Genomic DNA, 19,150 nt, shown 5'->3' on the forward strand with positions numbered 1-19,150 from the left:
TCCTAAAAAGTATTTCCCTGCCCACACACAATAGCTGCTTTTCCCAAATGCTTTTTGCCACATTTCTATAAGATATTAAGGTGCTTCCTATCTTTCCTACAAGCTACAGATGCAGAATATCCTACCATCTTTCAGCATGCTCTATTCCTATTTTGGCACCATTATCTAGATCAGGAATGGAGAAACCTGTAGCCTTCTAGATGTTGTTGAATTAAAGTTCTCATAATCTCCAACCATTGGCAGTGCTGGCTGGGGCTACTGGCTGTTTGAGTCCAGCAATATCTGGAAGACCACATGTTTGCCACTGCTGAGCCAGTCATACTGAGCTCCCTGCCCTCTGCATAGTAACAAGCAGAAACAATAACCCCACAGTATTATTATAATAATAATTATTATATCACAATATAAGCTTTTCACAACCATGGCACCCAAGACTTCTAGTCACCATCTCTCTGCAAAATATATGCTGACTACGATGAGAGGAGGTGCATATGGCTTTTCTTCTTCAGTACACTGCTCTGCGATGCATGTTTCATTTTCCTAAGAAATGTGGACCAGCTATATTTAATCTGATTTAAAAGTACAGCAATAAAATAAACAAAAAACACCATCAGACTCAAGTTACCGGTTTCAAGTATATACAAAAAAAACCATCAAGAGTTTATTTCCTGCTGTAATCTGCCAAGGGCTCATTAAGGCAATAAGGAAAGGAAGTTGTAGTACATCAAAATTCCATCTACTTACTCACTGCACAGGACATAATAAGAACACACAATCCTTAAACATCATTAATACAGACGCATTTGTGACAACTATACCCTATTACCAGCGCAGATTTACAACCCACACAACTGAAAGCATTTAGTAGCAAATGAGGCAAGAAGCTAAAATAGCCTCCCCCCATCAGTTTTGAAAACATAGATTCTCTGCATGAAGTCTACACAATATTATTGGGGGGGGGGCACCATATGGCCCCTATAAAGTATTTGGAAAACTATGAGCAAGAGCCTATTGCAGCAAAGATCCTATGAGCAAGATCCTATTGCAGCAAATGGAATGTTGTTGCCCCCCCCCCCCCGTGCACCCTAAAGTTTGCTGCAGAGCATTAGCGGACCCTCCCAAGCAGACTGGGAGGTGGGGAAAGTTCTCATTTGCTGGCGTGACACAGGATCTTGTCCTGTATGTTTCTTCAAATAAGAAAGAGCGCCACTTCCCAAGAAACAATTAGAAGTGCATATTATTATTATTATTATTATTATTATTATTATTATTAGGAAGGTAGATATTATTGCTACTGCTGCTACTACTATTGTCTACTTGACTTATTAGTTATTTACTACAAAAAAGGTCTCTAAGTGACTAACTTTAAGCTCCTGATTGTTCTTTCGCAGCCACATCCTTACCCGTCCCATACCTGATGTCGAGTGTGATACAGGTGAGTGTGGTTTGGGAAAACAGACTGCTGGGTCAAATTAGGACTCTGGGCTGTGGATTGGTGGTTCTCCACCACTGCTGTAACAGGAAGAAGCAGCACATTCCATTCTGAGCCCTGGCCGTTTCCCTGTTTTTCTTTTGCAGCTGACACTCAACATTCAATGGCTTCTGAGCATGCTCAATCTTCACTGGGCTGTGTTTTGGGTTTTGTTTTGTTTTTGCTTTTGCCACCACAGGGTTTGGGGTTTTGTTATTAACTGCGGAACTCTCCTGTACTGCATATCTCACTTCTTCTTTTTCTTTGGCAATCACTCGTAGCCGAGTAAGATTGTCTTTCATAAACATGGTTTTAACACACGGTTTTAACAAGCCCATATCTACATTGCCTGAGAAGAAGTTGAAATACATTAGGGGAATATTATTTTACTGGTAATGTTTCAGTTCCACTACCTTAAAAGCCTGCAAGCTTATGGAATCAAACTTTAATTCCAGATTCTAGGAAGACACACTCACCTGTATACAGCTCAAATGAATGATTTTTGACCTTGATTTGATAAGTTCCCCAAACATACAGTACCAATGTTGTGATAAAAATAGGCATGCATATTCAGAATTGTAATCATTCTTATAGGATATCTTTTCCTCTTCTTAAATCTTACCGGATTCTGACGGCGTAAGTTCCTGAGGAGTCCCAGCTGAGTTAGGGGGTAAAACATCATCATCAAAGCTAATCAGGTCTCCTTCCGCAGGTGGCTTGCTCTGCCCTGGAGGTGCTGAGAGGCTGCTTGCAGGGGGCTCCGCCAGGGATCGAAAGGCATTAGACTGGGTAGCTACAGAGAGCCTAGGAGTAGCACTTACTGGCTTTAGTGGAAGCATGGGAAGGGCAGGACTTTCAAACGAAACCGACTTCTTGGGAACAAGTGGCCGAGGAGCAGGAATGGGAGATTTTCTCTGTCCATTACTATTTTCTGAAGTTGACTTGCTTGTTGAACTAAGCAGTCCATTGCTACTGCTTTTTACAATGCCTGATTTTGGTTTCTTTGGCAATTCAGGCTTGGCTATGTTGCTCCCAGCTTCTTGAGGTTGCGGTTGCCTTTCCTGGGAAATGACCTTTAGTTTGCTTTCTGTCCACGAATCCCACTCACCCGAAGCTCTGTTGGCCACTGGCTTTGGGGCCACCGCAGGCTTTTTTGCACTTATTATGGGTTTGGGGCCTAAGGAGCGTGGAGATATTTCTGGCTTCTTTGTTTCGGTGTTTGTTTGCGATTCAAAAGCTTTAATCCGAGATAGTATGCTACTTTGGCTCTTATCTTTATCCATATTGTCCATTGGAGTGTCCCAAAGGCTGTCATCTAGTAAGGACAGCAGCTGAATTGCCGATGTGTCCTTTTCAGTCCTTGACTGGCTTTCTTCTTCCTGATTGTCTTGTGCGTTGCTTTGTGGATCTCTAGCAACAGGTTTCAGATTGCCTTTTGATCTTGGTTTTGGAACAGGACATATTACAGCATTAGGCTTCTCCTGACATGCCTGCTCCTCTTCCAACACAACTAGAAGTTCCTCATTTTTGGGAGGATTGCTGATCAGCAGAGATGATGAAGGTCTGGGTGGCTTTCGAGGAATGGGTACAGCTGCAAAACAAAACGGTACCTCCAATTCATTGAACAAATTTTAGAGGGGGAAAAGATACAAGATCTTATTTTTTTTTTAAACTTGCAGATTGCAAACACCATCTAAAAAGAGGCATTCTTCATTTTCTCACATGGAAGGGAAGGGTATTCTTTCAAGAAAATGCTTAACACAACACAGACATAAAAACAAATAAATAGGTATGTTCCTTCAGAACAATAGTTTTCCACCTATATGCAAATTTAATCTACAAACTAAAAAATTCATATTAATCAGCTAACATTTCTTTTGTTGTGTGGCATCCCTAATTCTGCTACATCTTAACTAATCACATTTATTTATGCCCCGTTCCCCCCCTGTGATGCCATTAATTCGTTTTTGTGAGCAGTGGTTTGGCTCTTGTCGGCACATGTTCACATGCAAGTCATTTGTGTGAATGGGCTCCAGTTGTGAAAACTCAACCACAGCAATGCAACACACTCATATAAAACAATAAGAGAGGGATGCTCTGTTGGTCTGAACTGGATCCCCAACCACTCTTTAGGGAACTCTTCATAATAGGGTTTTCCTCATACAGCTGAACCCACGCAGCTGCTTCCAAACGTAATTCAGCTACAAGTAAGAGTTATATACCTGGAGTGCTTTCGCATTCACAGAGACCCTGCAGATTACTTTTCACATTTGTTCCTGGCAAATTGCTGATTATCTGTTCTGGAAAGTCAGTCTGTGTTGAAGATGTAGCGGTGCATCTTGCATGAACAGCACTGGCAGCATTATTGTTGCTAGGGGTGTTGACTTGCACTCGATTGATCTCTTTGATTACCTGCTCATAGGAAGGGGGCTGCAAAAGAAACACATGCAAATCCCACATGGCATGGTTTTGTTTTGCAAATGGAGCATTTCCCCATGCATACAAATCTGTTCCATGCCCCAAGTGCTGAGGATAATGATTAATTCTGATATTGAAGTCATATCACCGTACCGTAGCCACCATATTAAAATCAGCCTAGAGGGAAACCCTCGACTTCCTCACCTCGGCTGAAACAAGATCATTTGTTCTCCAAGGGGCCTGGGTGTGAGACGACTGAAAACCTAGCCCTTGCTGAGGGACATGATTTCCACCAGGAAACCAGGAGGATGGCCCAAGCGGCTCAGCTGCAACTATTGTGATTTCAGGGCGCCTGAAAAAGGTAAAAAAAAGGAAAGATTAAACCAATGGCTATTCGTGTAATTTGGAGACGTATTATGTAGATCTTCAGACAAGAACAGGACCCCTCTGGGCACCCAGTCTATCAGTCGACAGTTTCCTACCTTCTGCAAATAACCAAGAACTCCACAGATATCAACAGAATTCTTAGATCTTTGCCCTCTGTCATTTTGATTACCATACATTTTGATATGTCCACCTATGAAAGACCATAACAATTCTAAAAGCAAATTATCTGGGGTTAAGGACATCTGTTGCTATGGTACTTGGAGAACCATTTTGTGGTTACTGCAATGATGCATCTAGACACTACCAAAAGAGAGCCTCCGGAGGGTGATTTCAGTACTTTTTTTCATACATTGGCACTCATTGCATGCACACGAACCCCTGCAATATACAGAGTATTTATCTCCTAATAAACCACCCATGCTAATATTAAGTATTTGCATTTCAAATTATATATTTCATACTTGAGGAGTGTAACGGAGTCCACAGGATGAAAACAGAGAGCATCAGATAATGGTATTAACAGGTTAAAGAACACAGGAATTACTTTGCACTGCAGCTTAAAATATTATCACTAGAAAAATGATTTATTATGAATATTAAAAAATTATTGTTCTTTAAAGTATTGGTTGACTGATAGTACAGTAAGTCCTCCTATGAACTCATATGTAAAAAACAAAACAAAACCACCTGCACTTGCTATAAAGGCTAAGGCAACAATCAAACAGCTCAATTTTTACAATGAAAAGTTTTTATGTCGTAAGAAAACAGGAGGAAAGTAGTAAGTGAAGAGAAAAGGAAAGGAAAAGGGGGAAATGTGAGAAGTCAAGGAATACAAAACCAAAACATGTAAATGTAGATTATTTGTCCCTTAGCACACTTTTCTACTTGCAGATGAGAAAGATGGATAAAAAGATGATCTTCCACAACCTTTTAAAATCATGTTTGCCAAGTGGCAGGTTTAGGAACAGGTGAAGTTCTTCCTGGTTAATTCCATGTCATTAATCTGGAACAAAAGGTTGTAGAAGCATGCATCAGGAAGCAGCCAACACAATCTGAGCAGTTGGGAGTTCCAAAGGAACTCAGCATAGGAAACAGGGCCAACTCTTTTCACACTGAGGCATACTTTCAGTTAATTCAGTCCAGTGCATACTCTACTGGAAGAATTTTACAGGGCAAATGTGTTTGTGAGAGAGTGATAAAGAAACACGAGCACAGATTAGAGAGAAAGAGAGACCAGTTGACAACAAAAGCAGGATTAGACATACATTCTCAAACACATTTTATTACCAGGAGAACTGAATGAAATATCAATTATCACATCCTACCTTCTCTCTCTTTGCTGTTCACTGTGGCCAGATGTCCGAGAAGCTAGTTTGAAAAGATGTCAACAGTTAATTTAGACGTCAACAGTTAACATTTATATTTCAATACCCAAATTCTTGACAAATTACTGGGGAAAAACTGATTGTAGTGAAATTTGTTTATCAGTAAGAATCGTTCACAGGGATTGTTAAATTCAACATAAAATATGTTTGTTAAGGCTAGTCCTTGAATGGCATCGCGACTGAAATGAAAAGAATTTTCACAAAGCACATCTCATGGTTTTGAGAACAACATAAAAATGTTAAATCTGAAACTGGTTTTATAATGTGGTATTAAAAGACAAGGCAGCATGCTTGAACAACAAGATTATGAAAAAACACAGAAGGAATGCTCCAGTCAGGAAGCCATATTAATTTCCAAGAGACAGACAGACAGACAGAAAATCTTTAACTGCAAAAGTACGTGTGCCCAGAACTGCTTTCCATCATTTAAATTATTGAGAGAACGCTTTAAATGGAGGGTATATGTATGAAGTTCACAATTCCCCCTTAGAAATCACCAGAATTTGGGGTGCTTACATTTTAATCCAGACTTCTAAATTTAAAGAGAGAGAGAGTCTGTTTTGCTTTGTACACTCGTCCCACTCTTCAGAAGTTCCTCCTAATGCTCTTCTTCTCAAAAGACAGAGAGGGAGCATGGCAGTCACTCCAGCTCTATTATATATCAGGCATTATCACGATTATTAAACAAAGTTAATGATAGCTATGTTTTTAATGCATTTTTATTAAGTAAAACAATTCCACTACAGTAGGTACAATATAGTACCATGCAGATGTTTTGGACTACAGCTTCCACCAGCCCCATCATCATGGCCAATGGTGAGGATGCTGAGAGATGTGTGTAGTCCAAGCATCTCTGCACTATAGCCTCACCTCACCCTATTTTTATTTGCATTATTTTGACCGTACTTGAATGCATCCTTTTGCATACGTCTTAATATATAAATAATACAACAAAGAATTAACCAGGAGGATGCTTCTGCAGCAGTAGAATTTAAGAGAGAAAGTTTGGTCTTCTTGTGCACAAGCAAGCCAGCCTAATTATGCCACTGCAGATGGATCAGCAAAAATCAGCAACGCACCAGCTGGGAAAGGACAGCGCACACATACCTCTTCCACGGGGCATATTTGATGTGCACTATTCATGAGTGCTGAAGGAAAAAAAGAAGGGGTTACAGCAGAGGAAAGAAAGAATAAAACATGCTGGTAGTAAAGATCCACTGGGTTTCTACTGTTAGTCACACAAAGACGTCACCGTAATATTCCCCCTGCCTCCAAGGAACACTCCAGCAATCATTTGCCAATTTTAAAATTTAGAAAAATAATAATATGTACCCGTATATTCCGGCGTATAAGACGACTGGGCATATAAGACGACTCCCAACTTTTCCAGTTAAAATATAGAATTTGGGATATAGTCGCCGTATAAGAAATATGACCTGGTGTATAAGACGGCCCCTGACTTTTGAGGAGATTTTCCTGGGTTAAAAAGTAGTCTTATACGCAGGAATATACTGTATGGCTTTTTTCTCCACCTCAAAAGAGATCAGCACCTTCCTATTTGGTTTAACAGTATAATTCATCAGGTTCAACTGACCTTGCTTTGGAGTTCCCAAGAATAAAAAAAAAGTTATCTAATATGATTCAAAATTGCTGTGCTTGATTCTGCTATTCAGAAGAATGGCAACAGGCCACTGGAGATAAAAGGATTGTTTCAAGCAGGTATCAGCAACAGATGCTTAGATCCTTCTCTTACTGACCTTTTGTCTCATAGAAGCCTTTCTGGATTTAGACGAGGATTTAAAAACATTCCTTTTATGCCGCCCTTATACTCACTGACCAATGGGACTATGTGATGCTGGATGTACATCACCCATTTAGGAGCCTGTTGACTTATAAAGTAGAGAACTGGCTGCCAGTGAGCTATTGGGCCTAATTCAAGGTGTTAGCATATGAAATCCTGAATGACTTGCGGCCCAAAGAGTACCTTCCCCCAATATCAATCATATTGACCCAATGAGCAGCAGATCAGGCCTTGTTGGAGGCACTGCCCAGTTGACATTGACTCACAGCAAGGCCTTTGGTAGTTCCCCATTAGCAGAATACCATCTCTAGTGAGGTGCTTCTGCCGCCATCATTATTAACTTTGAGGATGTATTTGAAACCATTTCTGTTTACCCAGGTGTTGGGTGGCTGAAATATACTGGTCCTCACAACCCAAACATCACTGGATGGGGCAATGTTTTTAGCTGTAACCATTTTTAGAATGCTTTAAGTGCCTTGTAATTTTGCTTTGTTTTTGTTTTAAGTTGTGGATCTGTTTTCTGAGCTCCTTTGGCAGGAAGGGTGGGATATGAATTCAAATAAATAATAAATACTCTTATTTCTGAAGCAGAAGTTCTTTTCTAGTTTTTGTTCTGTGGCCTGGTTGGCAATGATACAAGAGATGAAGGCTGGGAGTTCGGAGTATGCCTTAAGACCTGGGCAGGTACTTTGCAATTTTTCCTGGATTCAAACCTTCTCAAATCAATGCTGAACCTGCTCCCAGAAAACTAGGTTCAGACACATACTTTATAACAAGCCAAACCACATCTTAGATTAAAGTAGCACAGTATAGTCTTTGATTTCTATGGCATATGGATTAAGTCGTCTATAAGCAAGTGGCATATAAGTACAGTATTACCAATATCAGTTGCTACTGCAAGGGCAGTTCATAATATTATCCATGGGAAAAGGAACTTTGGTGCATGATAAAAGGAATGTGAAACATTTTTCTTTCCAGGCCAATTTATTCAATATCCAGAACAGGAATCCTGTAGAACATAGATTTTTTCGTACTGAATTGTCTATACATCTTAATATGGTATTTCAATACCTAGTTTTATGAAACTGTATTTAGTTCACCTAAAAAGGTAAAGGACCCCTGACAGTTAAGTCCAGTCGCATACGACTCTGGGGTTACGGCACTCATCTCGCTTTACAGGCCGAGGGAGCTGGCGTTTGTCCACTCCGCAGACAGTTATTTCTGGGTCATGTGGCCAGCATGACTAAGCCGCTTGTGGCACAATGGAACACTGAAACCAGAGCAGCGCATGGAAACACCATTTACCTTCCCGCTGGAGCGGTACCTTTTAATCTACTTGCACTTTTTGGCGTGCTTTCGAATTGCTAGGTTGGCAGGAGCTGGGACTGAGCAACAGGAGCTCACCCCATTGCGGGGATTCGAACCACCAACCTTATGACCGGCAAGCCCAAGAGGCTCAGTGGTTTAGACCACAGCACCACCTATCTAAAGAGTAATGATAGGGACCAAAAACTAGAGTAACTCTTGGACACAGGCAAAAAAAAGTTTGGAAAAAATTGTTCTTCTATGGAAACAGTCGTGGGGAATACATTTGTGATACATGCAAAATATGGTTAGTACAAGACAAAACAAATGAAACAAGGGAAGTAATTCCTTGTAAGCATGAACTCCAGCTAGTTACAGAGAATGAAGTACTGATATAAAGAATGGGAGAATTCAGAATTGTTGATTGAAAAGGGAGAAAGGAAGTGGGATAGTTTCATTTCAAACTTGGCCAGACTTGGGTTAGCCTACAGTTCATTCATCAAAGTAGGGTGTGATCCCATCCCACATATCAAAGATGGCACAGACCATATTTCAATCTTCTAGGCCAAAGCTGCTTCATCTTTACTCATGCCAGAGTACTGTTTGTACAGCTGGAAGAGGTGGTAGGCAAGCACTAAGAGAACTTCCTTCCTTCCTTCAAAGGAGAGGAAGCTCTCTTTGGAAGAACCTTCTTCTCCCAACTCCACAAACAGGTCTAGCCTGTATGTAAGTGACCTTTTGCAATACTGATGTAACAGTGCTCCTGAGGTAGTTCTACATCGACTGAAAAGTAAGAGGATAGTTTTATGTCAAGCCAAAACGAAGTGGAGCAGCATCACTCCCACTTTCCCTCATGAGAAGAATAGAAAATGGCCTTTAATGTAGCCACTTAGGACAGGGAGAGAAAGTAAGGACTTTCCATTAGCTTACCTAGACAAGCTACCACCCAACCCTTGCCTTCTTGGATTCCCAACAGCAGCCAACCATTCTGCTTAGCACAGAGGGACAGACCTTTCCTTTCAATCATTTTAACTTACCTAGCAGCCTGTGCTCCTTTAAGCTTCTCAAAAGCACAGTGGTTAGCCGTAGTGGGTAAATAATGTGAGACAAGATCAGTCTGGCTAGGCTCCTAGGTTCTTATGAGCCCTGAACTTGTACACTCCCTCCTCCTCCTGCCTCTCTAGCACAGCAGTGAGAAGGAGTTTGGAAACTTTGTGCTTGTGTTAGTCTCCAGTTCAGACTAACTGGCTGAGTCCTTTGTGTATTTATCTTAACTGTGGAAGCAAGCCAACTTCAAGCCATGGTTACAGGTAAGAAAAATGTTAGTTCGGCAATACTTCTCAACAACTACAAGACAAAACAAACGCATTTGCAATCTGCTTAATGAAGCTACAGTCATTTTTTGTTGTCATAAAAGTAAAGACACCTGCTCAGTTCAGGGAGCAGTCTGAAAGTATACTTACTTCTCTTGATTGCTGCTTTAATGGATGACAGGGGGCCTTGGCTTGAAAAGGACAAGACAACAAAACAAAACAAAACGTCAGTACCCATTGTCCTAAAAAGGTAATGGAAAAACAGGGGAATTCTTCTACACAGATCCCTAATTATCACTACCTATAAAAATGTTCATTTTGTAGCGAAGTGAAATTCTAGGTTTTTTTTTACTGTAGTAAGTAAAAGTAGGGAAACCACTGTGGAATCATTGCACACTACCAAAAGAAGACCAATCTTAGCTCTTTCTGATAATTTTAACAAGTGTGGTTGACTGCAGTCCAAAGTCATTTTTTCAGCTAATATGACATTTTCCATTTACTACTTCCTTCAAAAGCCCGCATTCCTTTAATGGGAAATTTAAAAAAAAATATTCAATGGAAAATCTAGAGGGTATGGTGCAAGGAAAAATGGAACTATGTAGAACTATTCTTTCAAATAATGGGCTCCATCTCCCCTATACCCGTGTGCTAAGGCTCCTTTATGAGCTCAAGCTTGCCAACACCTGTTTATGGGACTGAAATTCACAAACTGACCAAAACTGCCTATGAAAGCCCCAGCAAATATGTAGTGATTGTTCCACTGGGTACTGGAAAAGCTGTATGCATCCAATCTTAAAACCTGCTGCTCCAGGAAAACCAGTATTTTAATGGGATATGCAACAGCATGAAACAAGACATTAAACTCAGGGATAAATCCTTGGAATAAAGCAGGGATTGCTCTGAGATAATGAGCACAGGCAGCCTCAGTCTCTTTACTTAATTTGGACCAGAGCTACTTTCCCCCATTATTACAATAACAATTACTCAACTTTTGGTGTGTCAGGTCCCCCTGACCTCACACGGAGAAGAAAGGCAATAAAAAAATCCTTCTTTCACTGCTCTACCTCTGCACCCCTATGAGTTCTTGATGCCCTAGTCATTTAAGGACTTAAAATTAAAATCCCATATCTATCTTACAAGGATAAAAGTCCTATTTTAGGCCTGTTCAGTACTAGGTTCAGTTTTTATTTCCTTTGCTTCGAGGAGGAGAAAAGCAACTGGATCCAAAACATAATAACAGATCCCAAGGACACCCTCCTTTACTTTAACCATCTTCCCCTGTACAACTGATGCACAAGCAAAATGTATTTTAATTTCCTTGTCCCCAGAGTGAAGAGCAACGGAGCCTGGGACAGTCAGTGCCTTCCCTTTTAAATAAACTTCAGTTTTGTACTCCAAAACACGGGAAGATTTTTTTTATAAAAAAAAACCTCCTGCTCTAAATGTGCGCAGAAGGTCTGCCAGATCACTATTCTCTCATGCAGCAGAATGAATGGTAGAAATCTTAAGATGGGACAATGGAATGCAACACTTCAGATTGAAAGTGCAGTAGCACATTTTAAGAACATAAGAAGAGTTCTGCTGGATCAGGCCAGTGACCAATTGAGTCCAGCATTCTGCTGAAGAATGAGAGCAGAATGCAACAACGTTCTCCCCTCCTGTGGTTTCCAGCAACTGGTATTCAGAAACATACTACCTCTGACAGTGGAGGTAGAACATTGAAAGTAGATGACGTTTTTGAATGCTCCTTTAATGAACCCCCAACTCCCTGCAAGTAGAAAAGTAGCACGACAGGCAGCAGTCTATATTAGAATCAGGTGTGCTAAGTGTTTTCTTGTTTTCTTACAGGATTCCCCTCCTGCCACACACCCCAAAAAATGGTATTCTCACCATCGATCACAGATGGTACAGTCTGCCAGCTCTAGGCAAAAATCAGATCCTGTGATGCAGACGAAAGGATCTTTCCCCTCAACAGCAACACACACAAGCCTTGCAAACCGTAGCTGATCCTTTCCAAGCATGACCCAAGCGACAGGGGAGAAAACTATGCCAAAACATCTGCTGATGTTCACATTATGAACGAGAGGGTTAAGCAGCCCTGTGATTGATTTGAGTTGGCTTTCACAGGAGTGAGTCATTGGGTGGTTTCTTGGCCCTTTATCTCTTGGACAATTCAATCTATAACTCCAGTTAAACTTTTGTTTGCAAAGAAGGGCCGTAAGCATTTTTTACTTTCTATATTCCAGTTGATGTTTCCATTGTATACCAATATTCCTGTGAGCGTATATAATTATGTATTGCCCTTCATGAGTGTTAGCTGCAGTCTACCCTGATTAGTTTAGCTTTTAAACACTAGTTCAAGCAGAGGGCAGAGGGCTTGAATCGTTTGCGGTTCCAGCACACTATTAAAAGGCTCACATTAATCATAAGCCCTCACCCATTTCAACATCGTGCAACAATAACAGTAATCATTGGGATAAAAGCTTTACATTAGACACCATGTGTTGCACGCCAACATCACCACAATAACACATATGTGTCTTAGAAACAACAACATCACACACACAAAAATGGTATTCCGCCCAATTTGTACGTAATAGAAAAGAAAAAGAAGAAAAAAAACAAATTATTTTTAGCAACAAAGTCCCATGGCACTATAAAATGTTGGCAGATTTATGATACCATGCAGCATAGTTTTGTGCACCAGAGCCCAACATGTCTTTGTCACGTGCAAATAGGAGTTCTCTAAATGAGCTTGCAAGATCAACCAACCAGCAACCAGTTCCTCTTGCCTTTGAATTTTCTCTTTAAAGGAGACACTGTTTATGCTGCAACAGACTAACCTAGCTAGCCTTCTGGAATCTGTTACCAGTGATACTTTAAGATGAACCGGTATTTCAAAAAGCAAAAGTTGTCTCTCCACACAGTAACAACTTGTTCCAAATAGCTGCAGACTCAGTTGAGTTACACCCTTTATGACATTAGAAACACAAACTTGTAAGCGTGTGACCTTTGAAGAAGACGCCTGGCTCAGAAATTCTAAATTAGTGTAACACAACCACACCTCTTCTAAACTTGCCTTTCCAGATGCAGCAACATTGCATGCAGAGCTGTACTAATGAAAGGCCAAACTTTGCTGTGCTAACTCTCCATGACTACATTTCTACCATGCCATGCCCCAGAAAGGAATTTTCACCAGAAAGAAAAATACCTCTAACAAAGCAAAAACCCTCTTACATCCCAACTTGAAATGCAATCACCAAAACTGTTAATGTTGACTATCTTTCCTCCACTTCCACTTACAGCAGGACAGCCAGAAATTATTTAGGCTGAAGTAACCCTATGAGCGTCAGTTGCACCTGTCTGGGAGGAGGAAGGGGGGCATGGGAATTCTCAGGTCTTACAAACATCCTGGTTGGAGAACATAAAAAGCATCTAACATAAAATCCACCATCAAATTTTGAACAGACAGCACACGGTCGTAGAGAGATGTTTGAAAGGAGGGATGCTGCTGCTAAAGAATCAGAAACAAAAAGCAAATACAAGAAGCCCAAGCTGATTTCCCAGTTGATACTGACAGTTTTAAAGACTGGTTTTCCTTCACCCCCAACTCATCTCCTTACCCTCCAGCGACTATTCAAGATCAATATACCAACAACATGTCCCTGAACTGCATCTGATACCTACTGTGGTTATGGAAATGAAATGCCAAATTACCGTATTTTTCAGTCTATAAGATGCCTCCATGTATAAGATGCCCCCTATTTTGGGGGACTAATATTTAAGAAAATGGGGGAGATATATCCATGTATAAGACACCCCCTAATTTTTGACATTATTTTTAGGGCGGAAATCTAGTCTTGTACACGGGAAAATACGGTATGTTAATTGCACGTATCAAAATATACAAAGCAGAGGTGCCTCTTGGGCACTTAAATGTACTTTCAATGCAGCCTTTAGAAAGTAATTTTGCCTGCAGTAAACAATTTCCTAAAATGTTAGCTATGAGAGGGCCTCTATTCTATGGTGTCAGGAGGTCATCAAATAATCTGACTTGGAAATTTGCTTCTCTTTCTGTTCCAATGTCTGCATTCCTAAATTACAGCTCTCCATTCATTTTAGCGATGCTTTTCAAACAAAACTCCAGTTATTTGAAAGTCATCTGGACTAGATAATAATATACAGTACTGTACTATAAGGTAAAATACCAAGCAAGGAATCACAATTCTTTTTTGTCCTGGAAAACATCATGTATCTCTAATAATATGCTGAAAGCAAACTGGAAAGTGGATACAGTATTGTTTAGTATGCATCTTCTTAATGGAGCTGAATTTTCTGAAAATTATTTCAAGTCACCCTTCCTGCGTATTTCTTAGCTCTCAATTGCTTTTTAAAAATAACATTAAATAAGATTAATAGGTACAAATATTGTATTTTTTTAAAAAAATTCCATAGATTATACAGTACTCCACAGATTATATTTAACAAAGTGATTTCTGAAAGTACACTTTTCAAAACAAAAACTTTTGGGGATCCTTAAAATGTTAAGCTTTAAAAGAACTCAAATATATTTTGTTTAAAAAGCAAAAGGCAAGCAGATTCTAGTTCTAAGCTTAAGTGTCTGTTTAAAAAGTACAAATCCCTGGGTTGTATCCAACTGGACTGGGAGACCCTCTGGAACAAACTTTTTCTTGGGGACGGATTAGAGGAGACAGAAAAGGGAAGCCTCTTTGCTTTAACTTGCTTACTGATGATGTTTCTTCAGAAAGCACTTATCTCTCAAAAATGTTTCCTACATGGCACATTAAGATTGAGATTACTACAAGGCAGGATGGGGGAACAGGCCAAAGTTCTGCAGCAAATGCTTATGCGGCAGAGAAAGAAAAGCAGTGTGGAGTTGCAAAATAGCCAACTAGATAGACACAGCCTGAGATTTTTGGCTGACTGAAGGACATAAAGGGGAATGCTCTCTGGGGAATCAATGCTGCTTGACCATTTTCAATGCTGATTTTTATGCTTATAAATAAGCACATGATACAAAAGGCACAGTCTCCAGTAATATCTCAAGAAACCCCATAGCAATATCTCTGAACTTCCCATTGCCTCAGAAAGGAGGGGGGGAATGCCTAACAATAGGAGCAGCCATTACAGAGATTACATTCTGAAAGTCTGCACTTTGTCAACACATTCATTTCCCCCCACTTCATTCATCATTTATCCTTTAGGTCAGGGGTCCCCAGACTTACCGGCGTTTGGGCCGGTTCCCACCGCGCCGATCGCGCAGCGGGCCGGAGGACGGGGGAGCGTGCGCCTGTGTAAGTAAAGGTAAAGGGACCCTTGACCATTAGGTCCAGTCGTGTCCGACTCTGGGATTGCGGCACTCATCTCGCTTTATTAGCCGAGGGAGCTGGCGTACAACTTCCGGGTCATGTGGCCAGCATGACTAAGCCGCTTCTGGCGAGCCAGAGCAGCACACGGAAACGCCGTTTACCTTCCCGCCGGAGCGGTACCTATTTATCTACTTGCACTTTGAGGTGCTTTCGAACTGCTAGGATGGCAGGAGCTGGGACCGAGCAACGGGAGCTCACCCCGTTGCGGGGATTCGAACCACCAACCTTCTGATCGGCAGGCCCTATGCTCTGTGGTTTAACCCACAGTGCCACCCGTATCCCAATAAGTATCTGGGTAGACCAGCCTGAAGAAGAGTCTCTTTAGCAGGTGCCGAAAAGAATACTGTGAAGGCATCTGCTTGATATCAACAGGCAGGGCGTTCCAAAGTGAAGGTTCTGCCACATTACACAATGGAATGGTTTATAGTAGTGCCTATTCCAGCAACTGAAGCAGTTGAGTGGGCACATGTAGTAAGATGATCTCATAGGTAAACTGCTCACAAGTTGTTAAGGGCTTTTTTCACTCAGAGTATATATCTATTTAAATCAATGGACCTTAGTCATGTTTATTCATTTCAGTGGGTCTACTCAGTTGAATACCACCTTATAGCTTGGTTATGTTTCTCCCTACAGGATTCCACGCCCTCCTTTAAGGTTCTAGCTTTTCGGCTGACAGATGTAGACATAAGATTGTGCAAAAAACATTCCAAAACAACCCTCTTCTCCAGACAAGCAGACTGTCCATTTATGCCTTTGGTGTTCTCACTAATATGAGCCGTATCTTGCCTTGACGGAAACTTTTACAAGCACAAACCAATTGTCTAGACAAATTGTATCTACAAAAGGATATGAGAGAATGTTATACTAATGGCCAAGACCAAGGTCTACTAGGCTTGTGTGTTGAGCATGCTGCTTTATGGAAGTGAGACATGGGCAACCTACACCCGCCAGGAGGCGAGGTCTCAATGCCTTCCACATGTGCTGCGTCAGAAAGATTCACATCACATAAAAGAGTCTCAAACAAAGCTGTTCTATCCCAAGCCCACATTCCAAGCATGTTCACACTTCTGTCTCAGTGATGTCTATGCCAGCTTGGTCATGTATGCAGAACAGAAGATGGTAGGAACAGCAAGGACATGCTCTGCAGGGAGCTGGCTTCAGGCACTAGGTCTGTTGGCAGAACAACTCTGTGTTACAATTATGTCTGCAAGCGTGACATGAATGCTGGCAACATTAACCCTGATGTATGAGAATCCTTTGTAGACAATTGTGGTGCCTGGAGACAGGCAGTCAAGTCATGTATGCACAGCAGTAACCAGAGGAGGAATAACTGTTGGGAGGCGCACAGAGATAAAAACCACCAATAGCAGCAAAATTGGATGCCTTCATCTGCCCCCACTGCAACAAAACATGTTTTCCTCTATAGCCACAGCAGGCACTGTAACTCTCCAATGGTTTGATTCTACCCCCAAAGGCACATTCTTCCTGTCTGTCTTCTGAGAGAGATGATGTCAACAACAAGTGTCATAGCTGACTTACAATAAATACATTAAAACTGTTTAGCATTCATTCCTGTGAATAGCACACATATCACACTCAGAACCTCGTTAACTACCATTACTGGAAACAGAAACAAATCCCCACCCCAGCCAGATCACCCCAACCTGTTTTTGCTCTTTGGGGTTTTAAAAAGCCTATGGCAATAGACAGATCCTTGGCTCTTTCAGTCGAACACTGTGATTCTAGCATGGCGCACTGTGTTCCATCATTTTTCCATATTAAAATCTGCATGATCAGGATGAATATTTATAAGACACAGAATACGTACGGAAACCCAATCCTAAAGATGAGAGGGATAGGGGCAGTACAAAGCAGGAGAATAAGCAGCAGGCATAGATCTCTTTGCTGCTTTAACATTCCTCCTAGTCTTGCCACCTCAAGCTGCTTCGTTGACAATATTGCCACCAACAACAGAGACCTGTGACAGCATGCATCATTACCCTGTTAGCACTTTTTAAAGGTCGGCCCTGTCCTAAAATACACAATTTGTTTGTCCACCATAGCTTAGACGGGTGCTGGCTGTGAGATTTGACCAAGAGGAATTTGCTGGAGACTTTGGAAAGAAGCCAAACTTAACTCGGCCCCAGAATTTAGTAGAGGAAAGGCCTTGAGGGAGAGGATGTCAGCTGACTATTGCGTGAGTGCAGCTTTCTCAGTTCCATATTAATTCTGTTTCATTTACTCTCTTGCAAAAAAGGAAGAGTTTGACTATGAAAAAAGAGGTAAATGAATAGGGGGAAGGAAGTGCAATGTTGTACAAAAAGTACCGGTAAGAAGCAGGAGCAAAAGAAAGAACATGATCATTTAGGATAAATGTATAGAGTGCTGCACTGCTTCGTTCCTCCCCAGCTCTGCTCCCCCCCCCAATCTGTTTCAGGTCTGGAGTGGGGAGGAGAGGAAGAAGAATCACAGAATTGTAGGGTTGGAAAGGAACCCAAAGGGTCAAAATTCCACTGTATACACAAAAGTACCTTGTACCTGCAGAGTTGCAGCGTTAGATACAGCCTCAGGTCTTAAAACAATTAGTTGAATTATTCTGAGGTAAACAAGTAACTCAAATGAGAATCCAAAAGTTATGAGATGTTATTGATGTGCACACTCCTCTTATAGCTTAAATATTGGGTTTGGGGTTGTGGTGGACCTTAATGCTGAACCCCAATAATTACTGCCTAGTTTCACTCTTTGGCTTAAAAACAGAACTTACAATCACAGAAATGCAGAGTTGGAAAGGGCACCCGGAGGGTCAACTAGCCCAACTTCCTGCAATGCAGGATTCTCAATGAGATCATACATGACAGATGGCCATCAAACCTCTGCTTTGAAACCCCCAAGGAAGAGGAGTCCACTTGTTATTTCAATTCTTACCTTATCAAAAAATATTTGGTCACCAACTGCTAAATCTGTGCACCTTTTAAAGTAAGCCTTTATGTGTTTTTTTCTGTACAGTGATGAGAAAGTCAAAATGGGGGCAGGAAGTACAAAGAGAACACATCTGGACCCTATGAAACATTTAGTCTTTTATAAAAAAAATTAAAAGGTTCAATGCGACAGTCTGTACTTACTTAAATTACTGGAACAGAATAGAAAACTAGAACAGAAAACTGATTTTTAAAATATATATATATACTTTCCAGATTTCCATCCTATTCAAAAGCACACAAAAAGTACAACTGAAAAGAAATAAAAGCAGTAACAGAGATCTCACCCTGAAGAGCGGTGGTCGGGCTTATTTCTTTCAGAACGATCTGGAAGAGAGAAGACATACAGGGAAATGTGTTAGTTTAAATTTAGCACTGCTTAAGTAAAGCACACCATCATGATTCACTTTACATTTCTTTTTTTAAAAAAATGTAAAGAAGAAGGTAGAGATTGCTTGCCCTCTTTAAGAGCCGTTTGCCTGAGAGCAAAGAAGAGGCCTGCGATCTCAGCATTTGTTAAGCGCAGCCTTTTGGAACGCAACTTTGCCCATGTTTACCAACTTTGCCTTTTGTGCTCGACATTTGCCGTTATGAAAAGCAACAGATTTTTGTTTCGCAAAGAAAGCGAGGGAGTAATGGAAAAGAAAACCACTGGATTAGTCAGCACATTAAAAAAAAAAACACCATTCCATGAATCACAGC

The 19,150-nt window shown here is 40.9% G+C and overlaps 1 protein-coding gene across 3 annotated transcripts in view; it reads right to left on the reverse strand.

Annotated features, from left to right (window-relative positions):
• The window catches only part of SH3D19 (SH3 domain containing 19), a 71,697-nt gene that overhangs the window by 34,150 nt on the left and 18,397 nt on the right, over nucleotides 1-19,150 (reverse strand). For 2 of the 3 annotated variants that reach the window (XM_035114009.2, XM_035114008.2), the window contains exons 2-8: nucleotides 18,736-18,775; nucleotides 10,231-10,271; nucleotides 6,769-6,809; nucleotides 5,602-5,644; nucleotides 4,094-4,241; nucleotides 3,694-3,901; nucleotides 2,094-3,062 (exon numbers count right to left, since the gene is read on the reverse strand). In XM_035114009.2, the coding sequence (XP_034969900.1) occupies nucleotides 2,094-3,062; nucleotides 3,694-3,901; nucleotides 4,094-4,241; nucleotides 5,602-5,644; nucleotides 6,769-6,784 (1,384 nt within the window). In that variant the 5' untranslated portion in view covers nucleotides 6,785-6,809; nucleotides 10,231-10,271; nucleotides 18,736-18,775. The remainder of the gene's footprint in view (nucleotides 1-2,093; nucleotides 3,063-3,693; nucleotides 3,902-4,093; nucleotides 4,242-5,601; nucleotides 5,645-6,768; nucleotides 6,810-10,230; nucleotides 10,272-18,735; nucleotides 18,776-19,150) is intronic. The other variant, XM_035114007.2, reaches the window with a different exon arrangement.

Source organism: Zootoca vivipara, chromosome 9, assembly GCF_963506605.1.
Source record: "Zootoca vivipara chromosome 9, rZooViv1.1, whole genome shotgun sequence".
NCBI classification, from domain to species: Eukaryota; Metazoa; Chordata; class Lepidosauria; order Squamata; family Lacertidae; genus Zootoca; species Zootoca vivipara.